Consider the following 18,753-nt stretch of genomic DNA (forward strand, 5'->3'; position numbering starts at 1 on the left):
TCAAGAAGGTTGGGCAGATGTCTCAGGGATCACACAGCACCAGGAATTTACTGCATATGTGAGACTGGAGCCCAGCTCCTGAGTCCTATCCCAGGCTCTTCCCACTGATTCTGTTTCACCCTTCAAAAGTGAAGACCACCACATACCCTCATCTACAACTTCCAATTATTCCAGGATAACGAGGGGAAGGATAGACTAATATTAACTAAGCACTGTGGCTATCAAGCACCATCCTAGTACTTCAGATCCATTTTTTTTTTGCTAATTACTATCATAATTACAAAATTTGTATTAGTAGTATTAGCTCCATTTTACAGAAGAGGAAACTAAGGCCCAAGGTCATACAAGTCAGAAGAACAAGATCTCTCTCCTTTTCTACCTCCTGATAGTCCCATCCTTTTCCCCAACAACACTTAAAGAAAACTATATAAAGATGTAATTGATAACATGGTAGAAAAATCCACCAAAACTAAATTCACCTTAAGCACTCCACTCCGTATCTTAACTCTGAAAAACAAACATATGAAATCCAAAACAAACAACAGTAAACCTGAAAATGCCCAACTCAAATTCTAGTTTTGTTTTGTTTTTTAATGAATTGCAATGCACCTCTGAACAAGCTTCAGTTCTTCTCTTCAATTCTCCACTCAACTCTAATAGGAAGAGAAAAAGGTCTCAAGAGCTAGGCTGAGCGTATTCAAGAAGCTGGGGACCTAGGACCAGAGCCACAGCCCCAGCAAACTGAGTACAGTCCTAGCCATTCAGTCAAGTCCACAGAGGCCAGAAGAAACTGAGAAGCAGATGCAAAAATCAAGAGTCTCCTCAAAAATTAAATATAGAATTCCTGTACAATCCCACAATCCCACTTCTAGGTATATATCCAAAAGAACTGAAGGCAGAGACTTGAATAGATACTTGCACACCTATGTTCATAGCCGCATTATTCACAATAGCCAAAAGGTAGAAGCAATTCAGTGTCTATCAAGAGACGACTAGTCAGGCAAAATGTGGTATATACATGCAATGGAATTTTATTCAGCCTTAAAAAAGAAGGAAGTTCTGACACAGGCTACAACATGGATGAACCCCAAAGACATTATGCTGAGATAAGCCGGTCACAAAAAGACAAATACTGTATGATTCCACTTATATGAGGGACCTAGAGTAGTCAAACTCATAGAGACAGAAAGTAGAATGGGGGTGGCCAGGGGCTGGGAGGAGGGGAGAATGGGGAGGTTGTGAGACAGAGTTCCAGTTTGGGAAGATGAAAAAGTTCTGGAGATGGATGGTGGTGATGGTTATATAATAATGTCAATGTACTTACAGCCACTTCACTGTACACTTAAAAATGGTTAAAATGGGGGCACCTGGGTGGCTGAGTCTTCAAGAGTGAAGCATCCAACTCTTGACTTCCTTCAGCTCAGGTCATGACTTCAGGGTAAGAAGACGGAGCCCTGTGTTGGACCCTGCACTCAGCAGAGAGTCTGCTTGTCCCTCTTCCTCTGCCCCTCCCCCTGCACTCACATGCATGCACTCTCATGCTCTCTCTCTCAAATAAATAAATGAATAAAATCTTTTTTAGAAAATGGTTAAAATGGGGTGCATCTGGGTGGCTCAGTTGGTTGGGCTTCTGACTCCTAATTTCACTGGGGTCGTGAGATGGAACCCAGTGTTAGCCTCTGCCCTCAGCAGGAAGTCTGCTTGAGATTCACTCTCTCCCTCTCCCTCTGCCCCTCTCCCAATCCCCCCACACGTGTGCACGTGCGTGCATGCGCGCATGCGCCCTCTCTCAAAAAATAAATAGGTAAATCTTTTTTAAAAATGGTTAAAATAGTAAGTTTTCTGTTCTATATTTTAAAAAATTTGTTACTTAATGCCTTTTAAAAACAAAATAAAACAGGGTCTCGACAGACACCAGCCCAGCACAAGATGAGGGGGAGCAGGTCTGGAGGAACTAAACTGGACTGGGGGATGAAGCCATGGGAACTCCTGTTTCAGGAGTCCCTTCACCTTTCTGAAAAGGGTGAAACTCAATCTTAAGTGAAAACAGAGCAAGAGCATCACTGCCTCCGATCAGTCAGGCTCCCCATCTGTAAAAGAAGGAATATGGCTGGTCTCCAAAACCCCAGCTCCAACATTCACCCTGCTGTCACCCCCAGAGGCATGACAACTGGGAGTCCCAGCAGTGGCATGGAGATCATCCTCGTGACTGGCAGACTTGAACCCACAGCTGCTGAGGTTATTTTTAAATAGGAAAATGAGTCCACTTCATTCCAGTCACCTACAGACGGCTGCTGAGTAGCTTCACAGAGAGGGAAAGGGAGCAGGGGCACCCAGAAGCACCGCACAAGCCAACTGGGCTGAGGCTGTGGCCAGCGTCCATACCCCAAGGCAGAGCCCGGAAGGGCCCCGAGCCAAGCTGTGCTGCCTTGGTCCCTGATGAAGAAAAGGGGTCAGAAAGACTTCAAGGGGCCAGAAGTTGCTTCAGTTCTTCTGGCCCTGCCACAGGGCTCACAGACAGTGTCCCTAAGACCGGCAGGAACCGAAAATATAGGGCTCAAGGGCCCTAACTTACTTGACTAAACAGTTGCATTTTTAAGAGCAAGGACCACAAAAACCAATCTTTTATAGTGGGGTAAAGACAACACAAAATGTTTTAATGAAGGAAGTTTAAAATGAGGCTGACATTTTTAAGGGGACCTGCAGTGCACACTTGAGAATTCTAGTCCTAGGTTAACTACTAGAGAAGCAATTACTAGAATAGAGTCACTCTAGATTAATTACTGTAGTAGAGTAAGTTCCCTGAGGGCCAGACTCTGTTTTGTTCACTGCCTGGAAAAGAGCTAGGCACACAGACGCACACAGTAAATACTTGCTGAATCGGTCTGTTTTCCTAGCTTTTCATTCTTTTAAAATTCAACTGTTTATTGACCACAATGAAGGCCTAACCTAACACTGTAACATATATACATGATGTATCAAAGTCACTTACAATTTGGGGCAGGTGAGGAATATCTATACCCACCACCTGCCCTGCTGCACATGGCACCTGAGACCACAAGAAACCTCAACTCTTTAAAAAGCAGGTTACATGGGGAACCTAGGTAGCTCAGTCGGTTAGGCGTCTTGACTCTTGATTGTGGCTCAGGTCATGATCTCGTGTGCATGGGACCAAACCCTACCTCGGGCTCTGCACTGAGCGTGGGGCCTGCCTGACATTCTCTCCCTCCTTCTTTCTGTCCCTCCCCACCCCCGCTCATGCTATCTCTAAAAAAAAAAAAAAAAGGTTACAAAATGGTTGTTTCAATGAGAAAAGCAGAGGATGCTTAGTTCACTCACAGTAAAGTTATTTTTTTCCTGCAGAAATTTCCCAAAGGGGTTTTTTTTAAAGTTATAGGTATATTTTATATTTTGTTATTATAGCCTAAAAATACCTCTATCAAAGTGGACAAGTGCTTCACATTTAAAGTTACTTATCTTTTTATTTGGAAATAACTTCAAGCTCATAGAATAGCTTCAGGAATTAAAACAGGACAAAGAACACTCATATACCTTTCGCTTTGAAACAGATTTGCCTACTGTTAACAGCGTACCCCATTTGCTGTATTATTTGCTCTTTCTCTTGATATGATAGGATATAATATACCATATAATCACACCCATTTTTTTTTCTGAATCATTTGAAGGGAGACCTAGTCCCATGAATAGGGAGGGGCATCCTCTTACAAAACAGCGTCGTTATCAACCTCACTAAGTGTAACACATGCCATTTGTACCCCAGTTCCGTCACTGACCCGACAGCACATTGGTAGCATGTTTCCCCTTCCAGTTCAGGACCCATTCTAGGGTTGGGCATTACACTCAGCCATGTTTCTAGCTTCCTTTAATCCTCAGCCTTTTTTGTCTTTTACCACAGACATTCTGCAGTCAAATGCTCTACCACTGAGCTATACCCCCTTACCACAGACATTCTGAAGACAAAGGTCCCCATCCCCCTTTTTTGGTTTTTGACAGTTTTGATAATCAAGTTATTCTTAGTTTGTAATAAAAAACATGCTTACATCTGAAATATTTGTATTTCTAGATTTTCAAATTTATAGATTTTTCCACGTTTTAATCATTTGCTCTGTACTTAAAATGTACATCTTTCTGAAGCTGTGACGGGAAAATTATCCAATTTATACAATTCTGATTCTAAATACAACTTTTCAGGAATGTATATGGCAATACCATACACAGCATATTAGAGACTGTGTTTCCAAAGCTTCTGCAATTATGATCTCTTTTGCTGTGAGTATATCTATCATTCAAGTCTCTCTTAGATTCTCCCTCCCTCCCTCTTACCCCTCCTCTCTCTTTTCCTCTCCTTTCCCCCCATTCCCTCCCTCCCACACACACGCCTTCTGGTATAAATGGATGCTCACCTATGGAAACTCTGGTCTTGAACCTTACCAAGATTTCAGGCACCATCAACACATTTCTGGCTTTGCCTATAGTTAGGGTGTCTGCAAATTTTAATTCAAAGAAAGTAAATAATGTACTATCATATGGTTCTAACTTAACTTTTGGCTATGAAATACAGAATACTCAAATCTGGCTTTCCAGGTCATATAGGAAGTTAAAAATCACACAAGAAAAGCAGCTTTTACAGTGGGATACACATCCTAATGAAGAGAACTTTCCCATTCCTCAAGAGGCTCTCCAACCCCTTTTCCTCAAACCTGAATGTTTTATTTCGATAAATGAGGATAAGCAAAAGGCTGCAAGACAAAACAACATCCACTTAGTGCAGACCTTTTTTCACTGCAAGCATCTAACAGTAGACATCAGAACTGTAGCTCCAGTAAATGCTACCATCCACCTCACCTAATAGCAATTCCCAAATTACGATGCCCAAGGGTAGCGTGATCACTCTTAGCTTCACCTGGCTGCGAAGCTGGCTCAGGTCCTTTACTTCAACCAGCAAGCGGCAGTACGAATAAACACACATCTCATGTTCAACTCATCAAAGTCAACCATATGCACTGGCCAGAAGCAAGACAACTGCTCACATAGACCACCCCTCAATCGAGAAGAATGGGCCCTGGTGTGAGCTCCCTGGGGGGCTGGAGGCCGCAGCTCCACAGAGGCCCCCACTTCCCAGGAACTCTAGTAACATGCACAGATTACCAAGAAGGGGGCCCTGATGATTTTAAGGGTTATTTTTCAAGCAATTTTTCTTCTTCATCGTGATTTTCGAACCTAATACCCACATTATGAGGCAGCTCCTTTATACTGAGATTAAACAGTGTCCACTTTGAAACCTGAATGAGTGTCCAAATTCTCCTTTATCTCATAAACGTAAGGGAAGCTAAAGGTTAAAACAAAAACACACATGAATGTGCATCCGTGCACACACACACACACGCACACACACATTTGGCTTTACTAAAACCTAATCTCTCCAGCCAAATCCTTGCTGTGACTGAATCCTTGATAGATGGAAGATTGTGAGCTATACATTCCTAAAGGAATCTTAATGCCTTGCTTACATTTTACATTTATTTTTCATTATAATAGCGATATAACAGAAACTCAAAATCCAACTTTAGCTCACTATGCTCCCAGGGTAGGTGTAATATCCAAATCTCTACCTGAGGTTGAACTATGCTGTTTCTTCCTTTTAAAATTGTGTTTGTCATGCAAATAACTGCTTCGCAAGTGAAAAAATCCAGAGGTTCCTTCCAAACTTTCATCACTAGGCCAGTACCATTTTTTAAAGATTTTATTTATTTGAGAGAGAGAGAGCACAAGCATGGGGTTGCGGGGGGGGGGGGGGGGGGGGGGGGGGGCCACAGGGGGGGGAGGAGACTCAGAGCCTGACCCAGGGCTCTATCACAAGACCCTGAGATCATGACCTGAGCCAAGAGGCAGACACTTAACCACTGAGCCACCCAGGTGCCCCTAGGACAATCCTATTTTAAGAATGCTAACACATTTCCTTATTAAAACATCCCTATATCCCAAACATTGGGCCACGAATTTATTTAAAACTCTGTTGAATGGACTCAATTATTCAGGATATCAAACTTCCTGGTCAATCTTTGTAATTTACTGAAACAATATTTAATCTGTATTTTCCTTCTAGAAATAAATTCTATTGTTTGAATCCTGATATCATTATTGAAAACAAAAGACTATTTAATAGTGAAAACTCCAAACAAGATGGTTCAAAGCACCACACGCAGGCACCTCAACGCAGCACCAAATGCCAAGCAAGTAACAATCAATTTTTAAGTTGCCATGGTTTCCTCAAAGAATCTCTTTCGGCTGGTGACACAACCACTGTCCAGTGCTAAGCCAACATCCTTGGGATCCATTTAAGTTAGTTCATCCTTTTGGTGGTCAGTTACAGATTCTTTGAGGTAATTTTTTCCCCCAGTACTGAGTACTTAACCTTATTTCCAAACCAAACTTCCTTGAGAATTGTCTCTTGAGGTCCTGCTCACCTAGCTGCCTTACCTATTTTGCTGACCTATCCGAATCCTAGCCATTGCCCACTTCAAGGCCCAGCAGCCCCTCCCCAAGTTCACACTACAGATGCAGCTTTCAACAGACCCTCTACCATTTGCTGACAAATAATAAGTTTGTAATAACAACCAAAAACCCACCAAATCCCACCTTGATAAAGCTGCCTCCACATGCATGCTTATTTCCTCCCCAGCCTTCCACTCCTACATTCCACCTACCTGCACCCAAACTGCTCCCACTGAGGGTGTCAATGTCCCACAAGCCTTTCCATACCATACTGCAGAGTCCATCCTGCTTCCCTCCCTCCTTCTTGAATACACTTTTCTCTTGACTTCTGGGAAATACACTCCGCTCATTTCCTCCCATTCTCCTGACCACTCCCCAGTCCCCTCTGTGTTTTCCTCCCCCTACAAGCCTTTCTAGACAGCTCATAAGCACATCAAACTGAACTTGCCCAGACAGCTTCTCAGAGGCCACAGAACTCTTACACAGGCTGTTCCCTCTGCTCAGAGCGTCTTTCCTCCATGTTTTACCCACCTAACACCATCCTACATACCCTGCGGGTCTTAGCTGAGATCACAGGTCCTCAGAGAAATGCTCCCTGACACCCCACCCTAAATTAGCTCCCCTGTTATTCCCTCTCATTGCCCCCACCTCCCGTGCACTTACCACCATTTATAATTCTGTATTTCGTGGTTTAATTATCACCCTACCACCACTACTAGTTTTCCCCATTTCTCTAGGTGATAAGCTTCATGAGAATACAGGGCCTGGCATTGTTGAATGAAATGTTCTTTCGGCTTTTTCTTCTCTAAATACAAATAATTAAATGGATTTTACAAACATATCTAGAAAATACGACAGTCTGAAGTATGAAATCTTCCACTGTTATTATAAAACTCTTATAATAATAATGATACTAGTAATTGTTTTGCAGGTGAAGAAACTGAGACCCAAAAAAGGAATGGGTTAGTCACAGAACCACATCTCTGAGGCTAGGTCAGAGATAAAAACTTATAACTCTAAACTGATTTCCTCTCTAGAGGAAAAAAAAATCCAGAATAGCTATCTTTTAATTTCAAATGAAAGTACCTGACTAGATTAGATGCATTTCTGAAAATAGTTCCTAAGCCTCTGTGAAATTGACACACCCCACACATGCTAGACATTTTGAAAGCTAAATATAGTTTACTGAGAGGACAGATATCTGAGGCATGGGCAATCCAAGAGTAATCATGGTCCATGAGGCAAGAATGCAACAATGCTTCAATGCCTCTCTCCTTATCCCCATTACTCATACAGAGCTGGTAACCAGAAAAAATGCCAAGCTCTCCCAAATTTTAGATTCAGTCTACATTTTATCCAATTTATATGTGCATGTAAAGAAACATATAATTCTACAAGGTTTGGTGAGAAACACAACAGCCCCCTCACCCCTCCCTACTCTCACTTCCCACCTCCCCACAAGCAACCACCTCCAATTCTTAACTGATTCTTTTTGCATTTACCTTTGCATCTCTGAAGAATATGTCTGTATTACTATCTCTTGAATTTTTAGTTGAGGCACTCACTGACAGCTTTCAGAAGTAGAAGGTTTGGTTCCTTTTCATTGACCACCACCACCTAGCACTCACACCTCACTTAGGCTTGGTTAGATCACTAGTCAATATTTACATTATTATAACTATGTAAACATTATTGAGAGCTGAGCTTTGCAGTAAAACTATGAAACCTGTCCTAACCTATACAACTTTTGATTTTCCCTGGAGTTCACAATTGCCCCAGAATTCTTGACTGATTTAGCTTTTTATGTATCAATAATTTACCCAAGGGATGCCTGGTGGCTCAGTCAGTTAAGCATCCCACTCTTGATTTCGGCTAAGGTCATGATCTCAGAGTTGTGAGAGGGAGCCCAGAGTCTGGCTCCACACTGAGGATGGAACCTGCTTAACCTCTCCCTCTGCCCCTCCCCCGACCTCATGCAAACTCTCTCTAAGAGAAATAAATAAAAATAACAACTTACTCACAATTCCTCTCTAGTATACAGACCTCCCTTCAGCATGTGCAAGAAAGTTAGGTGCTCTACCCATTTTTCTTCTCGGAGCTTTCCTGCAGCCTTCTGCCCCGCTCCAATCTGGACCGAGAAGTCTCTCAGCTGTTATCTCAGGATTCCCCTTCATCATCACCCTAGAGATTCGCTTTTAAGGACTTCTTTTTTAAAAAGTAACAGAAAGTATAAGCTCTTGCGGGAAAAGGTTGTACACTGCATGAAAATTAAGAATGTTGGTTCTTCAAGAAGATAATAAAAACGAAAATGAAAAGTCCAGTCACAGAGAAATTTTTTAATACTTCGAAAAGAATACAGAACACATAGACACATGTGCATGTACACAAATACACACACCCACACACACACACACAGCTCCTAAATTAAGAAAGACACACTTCCCGGGGTGCATGCATGGCTCAATTGGTTGAGGGTCTGCCTTCGGCTCAGGTCGTGATCCCGGGGTCCTGGGATCAAGCCCCGCATGGGCCACCTGCTCCATGGGGAGCCTGCTTCTCCCTCTCCCTCTGCCTCCATCTCTCTCTGTCTCTTATGAATAAAGAAAATTAAAAAAAAAAAAAAAAGACACTTCCCCACGCCTTTGAGGTCACAGAGCCATGTGACTTGCTTCGGCCAATATAGAGTGACAGGGGCACCTGGCTGGCTCAGTCGGTAGAGCATGTGACTCTTGAGCTCAGGGTGGTGAGTAAATAAATAAAGTTAATAGAAGGGATAGGTGTCACTTCCAGGTGCAAGCTCTAAAAACCAGCATGAGATTCATCAAACTGCTTCCCCCCCTTACCATGTAACCATGGGAACATTAGGAATGGAGCCTCCATTAGCCCATATTTGAGTGCCTACACAAGAGAACCCTGGGGACCCACACTGGATATATACCATGAGGGAGAAATAAACTAATGTGGGTCCACAGAGATGTTTGGGGTGTTTGTTACCACAGTAACCTAGCCCATTCTGGCTGACATACCCAACAAGTTCACTTACAGGTATATTCTCTGGAGAAACTTTCACACATATGAACATTATACAAGAATGTTCATAACAGCATTATTTGTAATTTAAAAAAAAGAACTAGAAACCCAAATATCAACTGACAAGAGAATGAGTGGATTACTACCCATGAGCAAAAATGAATGAATGTGGCTACACACATCAATATGGTTCAATGTTAGAGAAACATAAATATATATATGTATATGTATATATATATAAATCTATAAATATAACTGGGATATGGAAAAACAAGCTTCAAAAAAATAAGGTATTATTCCTTTTGTATAAAGTTATAAAAGCGCACAAAACAATGTATTGATTAGGGAGGGGAATGTAATCAGAAAAACACACAAGAGATCTCTTAAACACTTAAATATTCTATTTCTTAGTAACAGGTGATAAGTATTACTTATACTTTATATTTATATTACATCCTCCTATGCACATAGAAGATTTCCTATTTTAAAGCTTCAGGCAAACTGCAATCCTATTTACTGTTTTTTAATTTCCCTTCTCTATCAGGAACTACTTGTTCACAATAAAACCAACCACAGAAGACAGTACCCTTTCCTAAGGAGAGTTTCTTTGGGGCTGTTGATTTGGCTGTTGATTTTTCCTTCCTTTTTTTAAAGTGAAAAGCAGGAAGCAGAAAAATAAAATCTGGTGGAACGACAGACCCACCAAATGTTTAAGAATATTAATGACTCAACTTCGTAGAGCTGTGTCAGCTGGCTGGTGATGGACTAGGGAAATCATTCTGGGTCTGTAGAGGATCATTTACATAAAGGTTACCAACGGGCAGTTCTAACAGCTGGGCTGGTGCAGCTGACAAACTACCGCTAGTCCTTACAGGCACGCAGTGTAGGCGTGAGAAAAAGCAATGACAACACTCTGTATTATTTCCAGTTTTTTGCATAATTCCCATTTCCAGAATGATACAAAACATTTCTCAGCCTCAAAGGCTCACCCCTATCAATTCTACTTGGACATCCATGTATTCACTAAGTTTTTATTGAGTGCTCTAGCAACAGAAACTGTTCCAGTGCTGGAGGCATAGTGGTGAGGGACCACCTCACCACTCCGTCCTGAAGCTCATGGTCTGGTTCCCTAGAAAGTGATAAAGCCACAAAGGGCCACATCATGGCACAGTGTGAGCGCTATAAAGGAAAAGCAGAGGGGGTCGTAGAAGATTGGATCAGAGGAGGGAGGGGTCCAGTGCACCATCCCCAGGCAGTGGACTCAGGCTGAGATCTGAAGGGTGGGAGAGGGAGAAAAGAATTAGCCAGGCAGAGGGGGAGGTGAGGGCACCCCTAGGCCGAAGGGACAGCAAGGTGAGGTCTTGGGAAGTACCTGACAAGCTGGAGGGTCTGTGCTTACAAGGAGAAAGCGAAGGAGAAAGAGCCTGAGACGTGGTACAGGATAGCTCATGAAACACCCAAGCAGCTGTTAAAATTTGCTCAGGGCTGATTTCAATACAGATGATTAAAGTTTTTAAAATTAGGGGGAAAATCTGTCCTGAAAATATGATCAGATTTACTACTTTCATTTAAAATAAATTCCTCCTCTAACCAGTGCTGCCAGAATAGAGAGTCGAGATCATAAAATTCTATCCCTTCACAGCTAATAAATGAATTCTTTAAAAGCTACAAGCCTCTCAATCATTTTCAGCTCTTCCTAAAGGGTTCCAATTAGGCTGAAATGGCTGGCCTCTGCTAGTGCACCACCCACACATTTGTACCTCACATTATTCCTTGAGGGACACAGTCCCTGCCTTGTTTGATTACCTAATTACAGTGCCCTTATTATGCTTTCATTAAATGCAACTGTTCGAAACCCTAAAGCTTTTATTAATGGCTTATCAGCCCTTAAAAATGTACCAGTTATTTTACCTGTATATCTGTATTGGAAGATATCTTCCAATTTATGCTCCTAAAAATCAAAGTACTTCCTTTATTTGTGTTTCTTCCTTATTGTGCTTCTGGAAAACAAGACCAAGGCATATAAGACTCTTTAGCCAATATCTGGGAGATCTACACAATGCAAAGACTGCCTGGTTAAACCGAAGAGTTTTGTTGGTGGTGAAAATTAAATCCACCAACAAATTCAGGGGCACCTGGCTGGCTCAGTTGGTAGAGCATGTGACTCTTCATCTCAGGGTCGTGAGTTCAAGCCCCACATTGGGTGTGGAGCCTAATTTAAATAAATAAAGAAATAAATGCATGCATGCAGGCAAAAAAACCACCAACAAATTCAGCTACCTGAGCAAGACTACAACCAATACGGAATGGTCTAGCCAAGAAAGGCAACATCTGGGCTTCACCAGTTTCCAACCTTTCAACAGAGTCATTCTGAGCAAGGCTAGTGACCCCACATGAATCCCTGGTGTCAGTTTCAGATCCCCCACACTTCGTTCGGGACACTGTTCCAAAGACAGTAGACAATTAACTCTGGGCATGGTCACTCACACTCAATGCCTAGAACACCAAGGTGAAGTTCCCTTTATTTACTAGGATTTAACAAAGGATTTCAAAGAAGCTCTGTAAGCAAATCCTGCTAGCACAAACTGCTTTTAACTTTCCAATTACACTTACTAAATACTGCAGTAATAGGGGTGCCTGAGTGGCTCAGTCAGTTAAGTCACGATCCCAGGGTCCTGGGATTGAGTCCCTGCTTCGCAGGGAGTTTGCTTCTCCCTCTCCCTCCGTGCCTCCTCCCACTCACTCGCTCTCACATGCTCTCTCTCTCTCTCTCTCTCAAATAAAATCTTTAGTACATACATACATACTGAGGTAATAGATAAGTATTTTCTATATCCTTCACTACAATGCAAACTTCTTTACAACACGTTTATTCTAAGAAGCCCTTTCGTTAGTCAATTCTTTGTTACTCTCCTTTTTTTTTTTTCCAAACCTACGAGGTGGCAAATGCAGCTAAGCCCCTCATATAGTTTTAATTCTAAGCCTTGTTTGAATTGGAACTCGTATGCATTGCTGGTGGAAATGTAAAATGGTACAGCCACAGTGGAAAATAGTTTGTAACGCTCTAAAGTAAACTTCACTATTGTCCCTGTCTTGAAGCTGTTACAACTAAGGCTCAAAGACACGAAATAAACTAGCTCAATGGAGGTCTCTCTGCCCTGATTTGTAACCAACAGACTTATCTTGCCTCAAAGCCCCTATTTTCCACTACACCCTGCTTCCTCCAGATGACCCTAGCTATTGAGGAAACTGTTAGCCCCTAACTATTATAATGCAATGACAGGAACAGGGGCTGAAGGGAAACATTCTGAAAAGCAGAAAACATCAAGATTTTCTTCAAATTACAATTTTTTAACCGCCAGCTTCTTTGGGAAAAGAAATGCAAGATTATACAGGAACACACAACACTGAAAAATAAAATCCTTCAGAGGGGCCATCTGGGTGGTGACATTCGGTCTTTAAAGTTACATTTGTGCTGCTCATTTTAAGTGCTTCAGGGAACACTGGGGGAGAGGACAGCAATGGTGTGTTCTGTCTGCACCTCCCAAATGCTAACTTCTCCCACTCAGTTCTCCCAGAGCTCACTGAACTTTTTAAGAAATATTCCTATACACTGAAACTAATGTAACATTGTGTGTCAACTACATTTAAATAAAAAAGTTAATAATAAAAATACTGCCAAGGGCTGGAGATTGTATCCCAGTGAATACTTGTATACCTTGACTTCCCCCCTTCCAGAGCAGCAAAATCACTTCTGTCCCAGGAGCTTTGGAAACATTTTATGATGCTATATTCAGCCACACCATGTTCTAACTGGAGGAAAAGGTCCCTGCCTCCTACTACTGTCCCCAAGCCCAGGATTTCCTTCCCCAGACAGGTCCTAGGGGGTGGTAACAGGCCACGTGAAAAGCTGAGGCCATGATCCTTCCCTGTGAAAGAAGGGTGCTACAAAAAAAGACAGAAAGAAGAGGTCTTTGTTTCCCACCCACTCCCTCCAGCTTTCCACAGTGATCAGACTGCCAGGTAAACAGGAAGCCCAGAAGAGAGAGGGGATGTTCCTGTCCCATGTGATCAGCTCAGCCTCAGTCAGAAAAGCTGGACCTCCACTCCCACCCAGCTTTTAAGTGAAAAGTAGAATCCATCATTCACGCATATATTCATCCACATATTCATCCTACAAACGTTTAATGAGCATACACTCTGTGCTAGGCACCATCATAGGTAAAATGCCCACCCTCAGAACAGACAATTCAGCATGGGGAAACAATCAACAAAATGAGTAAGTATATTGTATATTAGAAAGTGAGAAAGAGCTATGGAGAAAATAAAACTGGAGATGGATATACGGAATGTATATAGGTGTGTGTAAGTGTGTATTAATAGGAAGATTAATTATAATCCTCAATGAAACAAAACCTTTTATTTCTGAGGGTGGGCAATTTTTAAACACGTCAGATTAAATGCCAATGGAGATCTCATATGTTTAAGCTCCTACAAATAACAAATTCAGCAACACAATAAAAAAAAAAGACCCTTCATTACCACTCCCTTACATTTTATTTCCAACCCCTCTTAACCATTTCTACTTGCTTCTCTCCAAATGCCTAGAACCAGTCAGAATATACATGTTAGCCCTCATTATTTTCATAAACTCAGTCTTAAGTTTTAAACCTTTAAAATAAATTGCTAAATTAGAATTCTACATATTCTGAAAACCGCCACCAACATGAAGCTGCCCTCTGTGTCACACAGTCTTGACTTTACAACATTCATAAGTGGTTGGGTTAAGACCAGCCCATTGGTGGATGTGGTAACTCTGGGTTGCTCAATCAGCACGGCTCTGGTTAGTTGCTTCCCAGCTAAAAACCTGAAGGTAAAGAATCCAGCAGCCAAGGAGAGGTCACACTTTCACAATCAACAGGAGGTTCTGAGTCCCCAAGAAATAAAGCCAAGTGTCATCTTTTTGTGGGGTATTTTTTTTTTTCTGGTCGATCATATTGCCTTTAACAAGAAAACTGTGCAAACTCACTATAAGCCCAAACCAAAGTATACACCAAGAAAGGCCAATGCCACAGGTATGATGACATGTGACCTCCTTGATTTTGGAATGCAACAAGGAGGGGGGCTGCAACATTTTGAGTTTATCGCAGATAGACTCTGGACAATAAAGCCAGGCTCTCCGGAAGGGAGGTTTACCTCATTCTCTATCAGGCATCGTATCTGAGGCTTTGCCCGGCTTGTCTGGACCTGTCTCCCTTGCTAGAAGTCGAATACCCTGAAGTCTTTCCCAAGGCAGCCACAAGAAGACCCCACAGTGTCAGCGAGCAGTGAATTAAGTGATAAAAACACTTGCTGGGCAGACGTTCCATATGTTCAAACCCTGTCCTCACCCTCTACTAAAGGAGACCATTTACAGGCCAGGTACTATGCTTAACATACCAAAAATTAAGATACACTGCCCTTAAAGGACTGGGGGGACAAACCGCTCCTCTGGCCTCTTTGCCTTTGGTGGGCCTCACAGGGCACCACCAACCTCGACTGCCCAAGAGCTCTGGCATGAAGTGCCACTGTGCTGCTCAGGGACGTACCAAGGCCTCTATGGCCTCCTGCCTCCTACAGTAACTCCCTCCCTCAGAGCTTAAAGCAGCTCCCAGAGCAGGCCCACCTGCTGCCCAACCTGTTCCCACTACTCACCACCGTAAGTCACCCCACTACCCCCTTTCATCCAGATTCCTCAACCACCCTACCACCCTTCCATCCAGAATGCCACCAAGTCATACCCACTCCTTGAGACTCAGCGAAGCCCACCCTCTTGGGGCATCCAACTGCCAGCTTTCTCACCTTCCGAGTCTCAAGTACAGGAAGGTAATTCCCCTTGCAGTTAGTTCTGCTGTTTCAGGGTCTATTGATCACATCTCCCCATTAGAGACTTGACTCCAGGAGCACCTTCCCCCAGAATAAGCAAACAGTGGAGTCACCAACAGTGAGCCTAGGGACCCAAGCTCAGTCTCTTGACCTCTCTCTCCAGCCTTGGTCTCATACCCATTCCTAGCATAAGGGGGGATGTAATGGGGAAAAAGATCTAAGGTCTCTTTTATTTCAGATTCCAAAATTTAGAAATTTCATATAGATTCCCTAGACACAAATGAAAAAGGCTAATAAACTGTTCTTCCATTGACCCATTTAAACAGGTGGCCCAGCTAGCCTCAATTTTTCCAAACGCTTGATGTTCACAGAGCTCTGGAGAGTAACTTTTAGAAAAAATGCTTTGTTTTTCACAAATTTTACAAGCCTGAGTTTTTTCCTCCTATCATTGCTTGGAAGAAACAAATGGGGGAGGGGGTAACTGACCTGCTCAGTTTTGCTACTAAGATCATAAGCTTGGGATTCGCACTGCCTCAGTTCCTCCTCCGGGCGCGCAGATGGTCCCTGGCCCGCCCTGCCCACAGACTCGACAGTCCCGGCTTGCCAGGGTCTCCCGAGCAGCGCCGGGCCGTGGGCCGGCCGTGTGTCCCCAGCCGAGACACCACCTGGAGCCTCAGGCGCTTCCAGATGGCCGAGTCAGGGCCGGCCGGGGCGCACCCCGCTGTCACCTGGCCCAGCACCGCGGCCTGCGCTCCTCCCGGGGCGGCCCTTGCCCCCTCGGCTCGCGCTCCAGTCGGCGTTTCTCCTTCGATTCCTGAGCCAAGTCTGGCCTCCATGCGGTCACCGGGCCAGGCAGCGAAGGCACCTGCCTCGCCCGCAAAAACGCACGAGCCTGCAAGTCCCTTTTGCCACAACCTCGACGGGTGCTTGCAAGAGAAATGCAGAAGAAAGGAAAACAAGCCCGAGGCAGGGCCGTCCTGGCCCGGCGTCTCCCACGAAATCGCCACCTGCGATGCACCCCGGGCTGGGGGCCGCGGGCCCGGCGGGGAGCGAGGTCCGGGGCCCGGCCCGCTGCGCCCGCCCGCCCCGGCGCGCCCCTTACCCGTGAGGCGGCCGCCCCCCTCGCCGTGCCCGCGGCGCCGCTGCAGGATGAAGTAGCAGCTGCTCTTCTGAGTCACCCAGAGCTTCAGGGCGTTCTTCAGCAGCACCTCCTCGGGCTTGAGCCACATCGCAGCGGTCCGACCGCGCCCGCGGGCCCCGGCTCACATCGCCCCGGCCGCCTGCCGCGCCGGGCCGAGCCCGCTCGGGAGGAAGCGGCTGCGGCGGGGACCGCAGCCGGCCGGCGTCCTGCGCTCGGAGAGTCCAGGGAGCGCGGCCGGCGCAGCAAGCCGCTCGCAGCCCGCGCAGCCGCGCAGGCCCCGCCCCCGCCCCGGCTCCGCCCACGGGCCCGCCCCGGCTCCGCCCACCGACCGCCCCCAATCCTCCAGCTCCCGCGGCGCCGCCTGGGTTTCCGAGTCCCAGCCGCTCCAGCGCACAGTTCCGGAGTGGAGGGAGGAAGTCCCATCCCTGCTGCCAGGTTCCCCCCTCCTTTCTCCGCTGCGCTTGCGGGGAGCGCCTCGACTCTTCGCTTTCCTCCGCGGGTCCTGGGAGGCAGCTCGGGACCGCAGGACTTGTCTCCCCGCCCCTCACTCTGAGAGGAGGAGGAGCGAAGGAAAAGGACATCTTGTTCACACAGCTGCAGGTTGCCCAACCGAGGGCATTTATTTGTCTTTTGGGGCAACAGAATGCACGACGGAAAACCCAGGTGTGTTTGGAATAACGTAGCATTTAACACAACAAGGAACATTTTAACAGATAACAAAAAAATAGCATTAAAAATTAAAAGCAATTATTTTCCAATTTTTTAAAAATGCTCGGCCCGCGCTTTCCATGCTCTCACGAGGGATCAGCGATATTGTAGGACCCTGAAGCAAGGCATCAGACCAAACTCAAACTGGACGCCCTCGTGGGTATATTAGGGCTCCCGTGCGAGTCCCCTACACTGCAATGAATTTGTTCGCATTTGTTCTAAGAGAATTGAAAGGCTGGGAAATACGGAGTTGGTGATACTAAAGAAAAGCTATAGGGAATGTGGAGATAGGATTTTAAAAATGAGTATTTCCTCAAAGCTGTTGTAGAAATAGACACATGGTAGTTGACCTTGAACAAGCTGGTGGTCCTCCTAGCTGTGTCCTCGGAGAGGCAGTTAATCCCAACACCCCTAGCAAAAGAGAAGTAAAGAAAAACTCCCATCAAAATGGCCCTTAGGTTTTGACAAAGGGGTCCGTAACAAAATGTGGCTTAATTAGGACAGAACTGAAAAGTAGAAGTAAATCCCCCACCCAACATGTGGTAACTGAGTGATGCTTCTCACTGGAAGCCAAGGAATCCATTTGCAGAGGATCAGAAGGGGTCCGCTCAGAGCCTGGACCTGACCAGGTGGGCTAGAAGCCACGTGAAGAACCCTGTGCCAGGGGCAAACAGAAATGCCCAGCCAGAGGGCAGGGGCATCTGTGGTCAAGCACTGAAAGACCACTGACAAATATCCCCTGAGCAAAACTGAGGAAGTCAGCTATAATCAGGGGGATTTGGATGCCCTGGAGCATAAAGAGCTGCCAGGGATGGCAAGAAAATATTCCTTCCAGAAACATTCACTGGAATCCCCTTCTCAGACATACTGCCAGGCCCTGGAATTGCAGAGAATGGGAAATGGCCCCTGCCCTGATGGACTCACAGGTAGGCAAATAGGCACAAAGCATAGTGGGAGTCATGCTGGGGACAATGGGGATGAAGAGAATGAAGGGTCAGTTCCTCAGGGAGGGGCTTGAGAAACCCCCACAGAACAGCTGTTGTCTGACTGGGGCTTGGGAAACGAATATGTTTTTGCCACCAGATCAAGTAGAGAGGACATGTCTGGTAAATGGATCAGTATATAAGCCATTGTGGTTTAGGGCACAGGGAATGCAGCCTACAGAAGTCAGCCTCCTGGGCACAGAGCAAGGTGAAGAAGGTTGGAAAGGGGCCGATGGAGAATATCTTGCACGGCGGTCACAACATCCTACTCTTGCTCATCTCTGGGTGTTCATCACCTCTTTTTGGTATTATGGTTTGAATTGTGTCCCTCAAAATTCTTAGGTTGAAGTCCTAATTCCCAGTACCTCAGAATGTGACTTTATTTGGAAATAGAGTCATCGCAGATGTAATTTTTAAGTTACAGTAGGGTCATTAGGGTGGGACCCAATGCAATATGACTGGTGTCCTTATAAAAGGGAAATTTGGACACAGACATGCACACAGAACACC

The 18,753-nt window shown here is 44.8% G+C and overlaps 1 protein-coding gene across 4 annotated transcripts in view; it reads right to left on the reverse strand.

The window, feature by feature from the left end:
* The window catches only part of TBC1D8 (TBC1 domain family member 8), a 104,494-nt gene extending 87,803 nt beyond the window's left edge, over window positions 1–16,691 (reverse strand). For all 4 annotated transcript variants that reach the window (XM_032419614.1, XM_032419613.1, XM_032419612.1 and 1 more), the window contains exon 1: window positions 16,514–16,691. In XM_032419614.1, coding sequence (XP_032275505.1) covers window positions 16,514–16,640 — 127 coding nt within the window. In that variant the 5' untranslated portion in view covers window positions 16,641–16,691. The remainder of the gene's footprint in view (window positions 1–16,513) is intronic.
* Window positions 16,692–18,753: the final 2,062 nt, after the last annotated feature.

The sequence above is a fragment of the Phoca vitulina genome, unplaced genomic scaffold (genome assembly GCF_004348235.1).
Source record: "Phoca vitulina isolate PV1807 unplaced genomic scaffold, GSC_HSeal_1.0 scaffold22, whole genome shotgun sequence".
Classification (NCBI taxonomy): domain Eukaryota; kingdom Metazoa; phylum Chordata; class Mammalia; order Carnivora; family Phocidae; genus Phoca; species Phoca vitulina.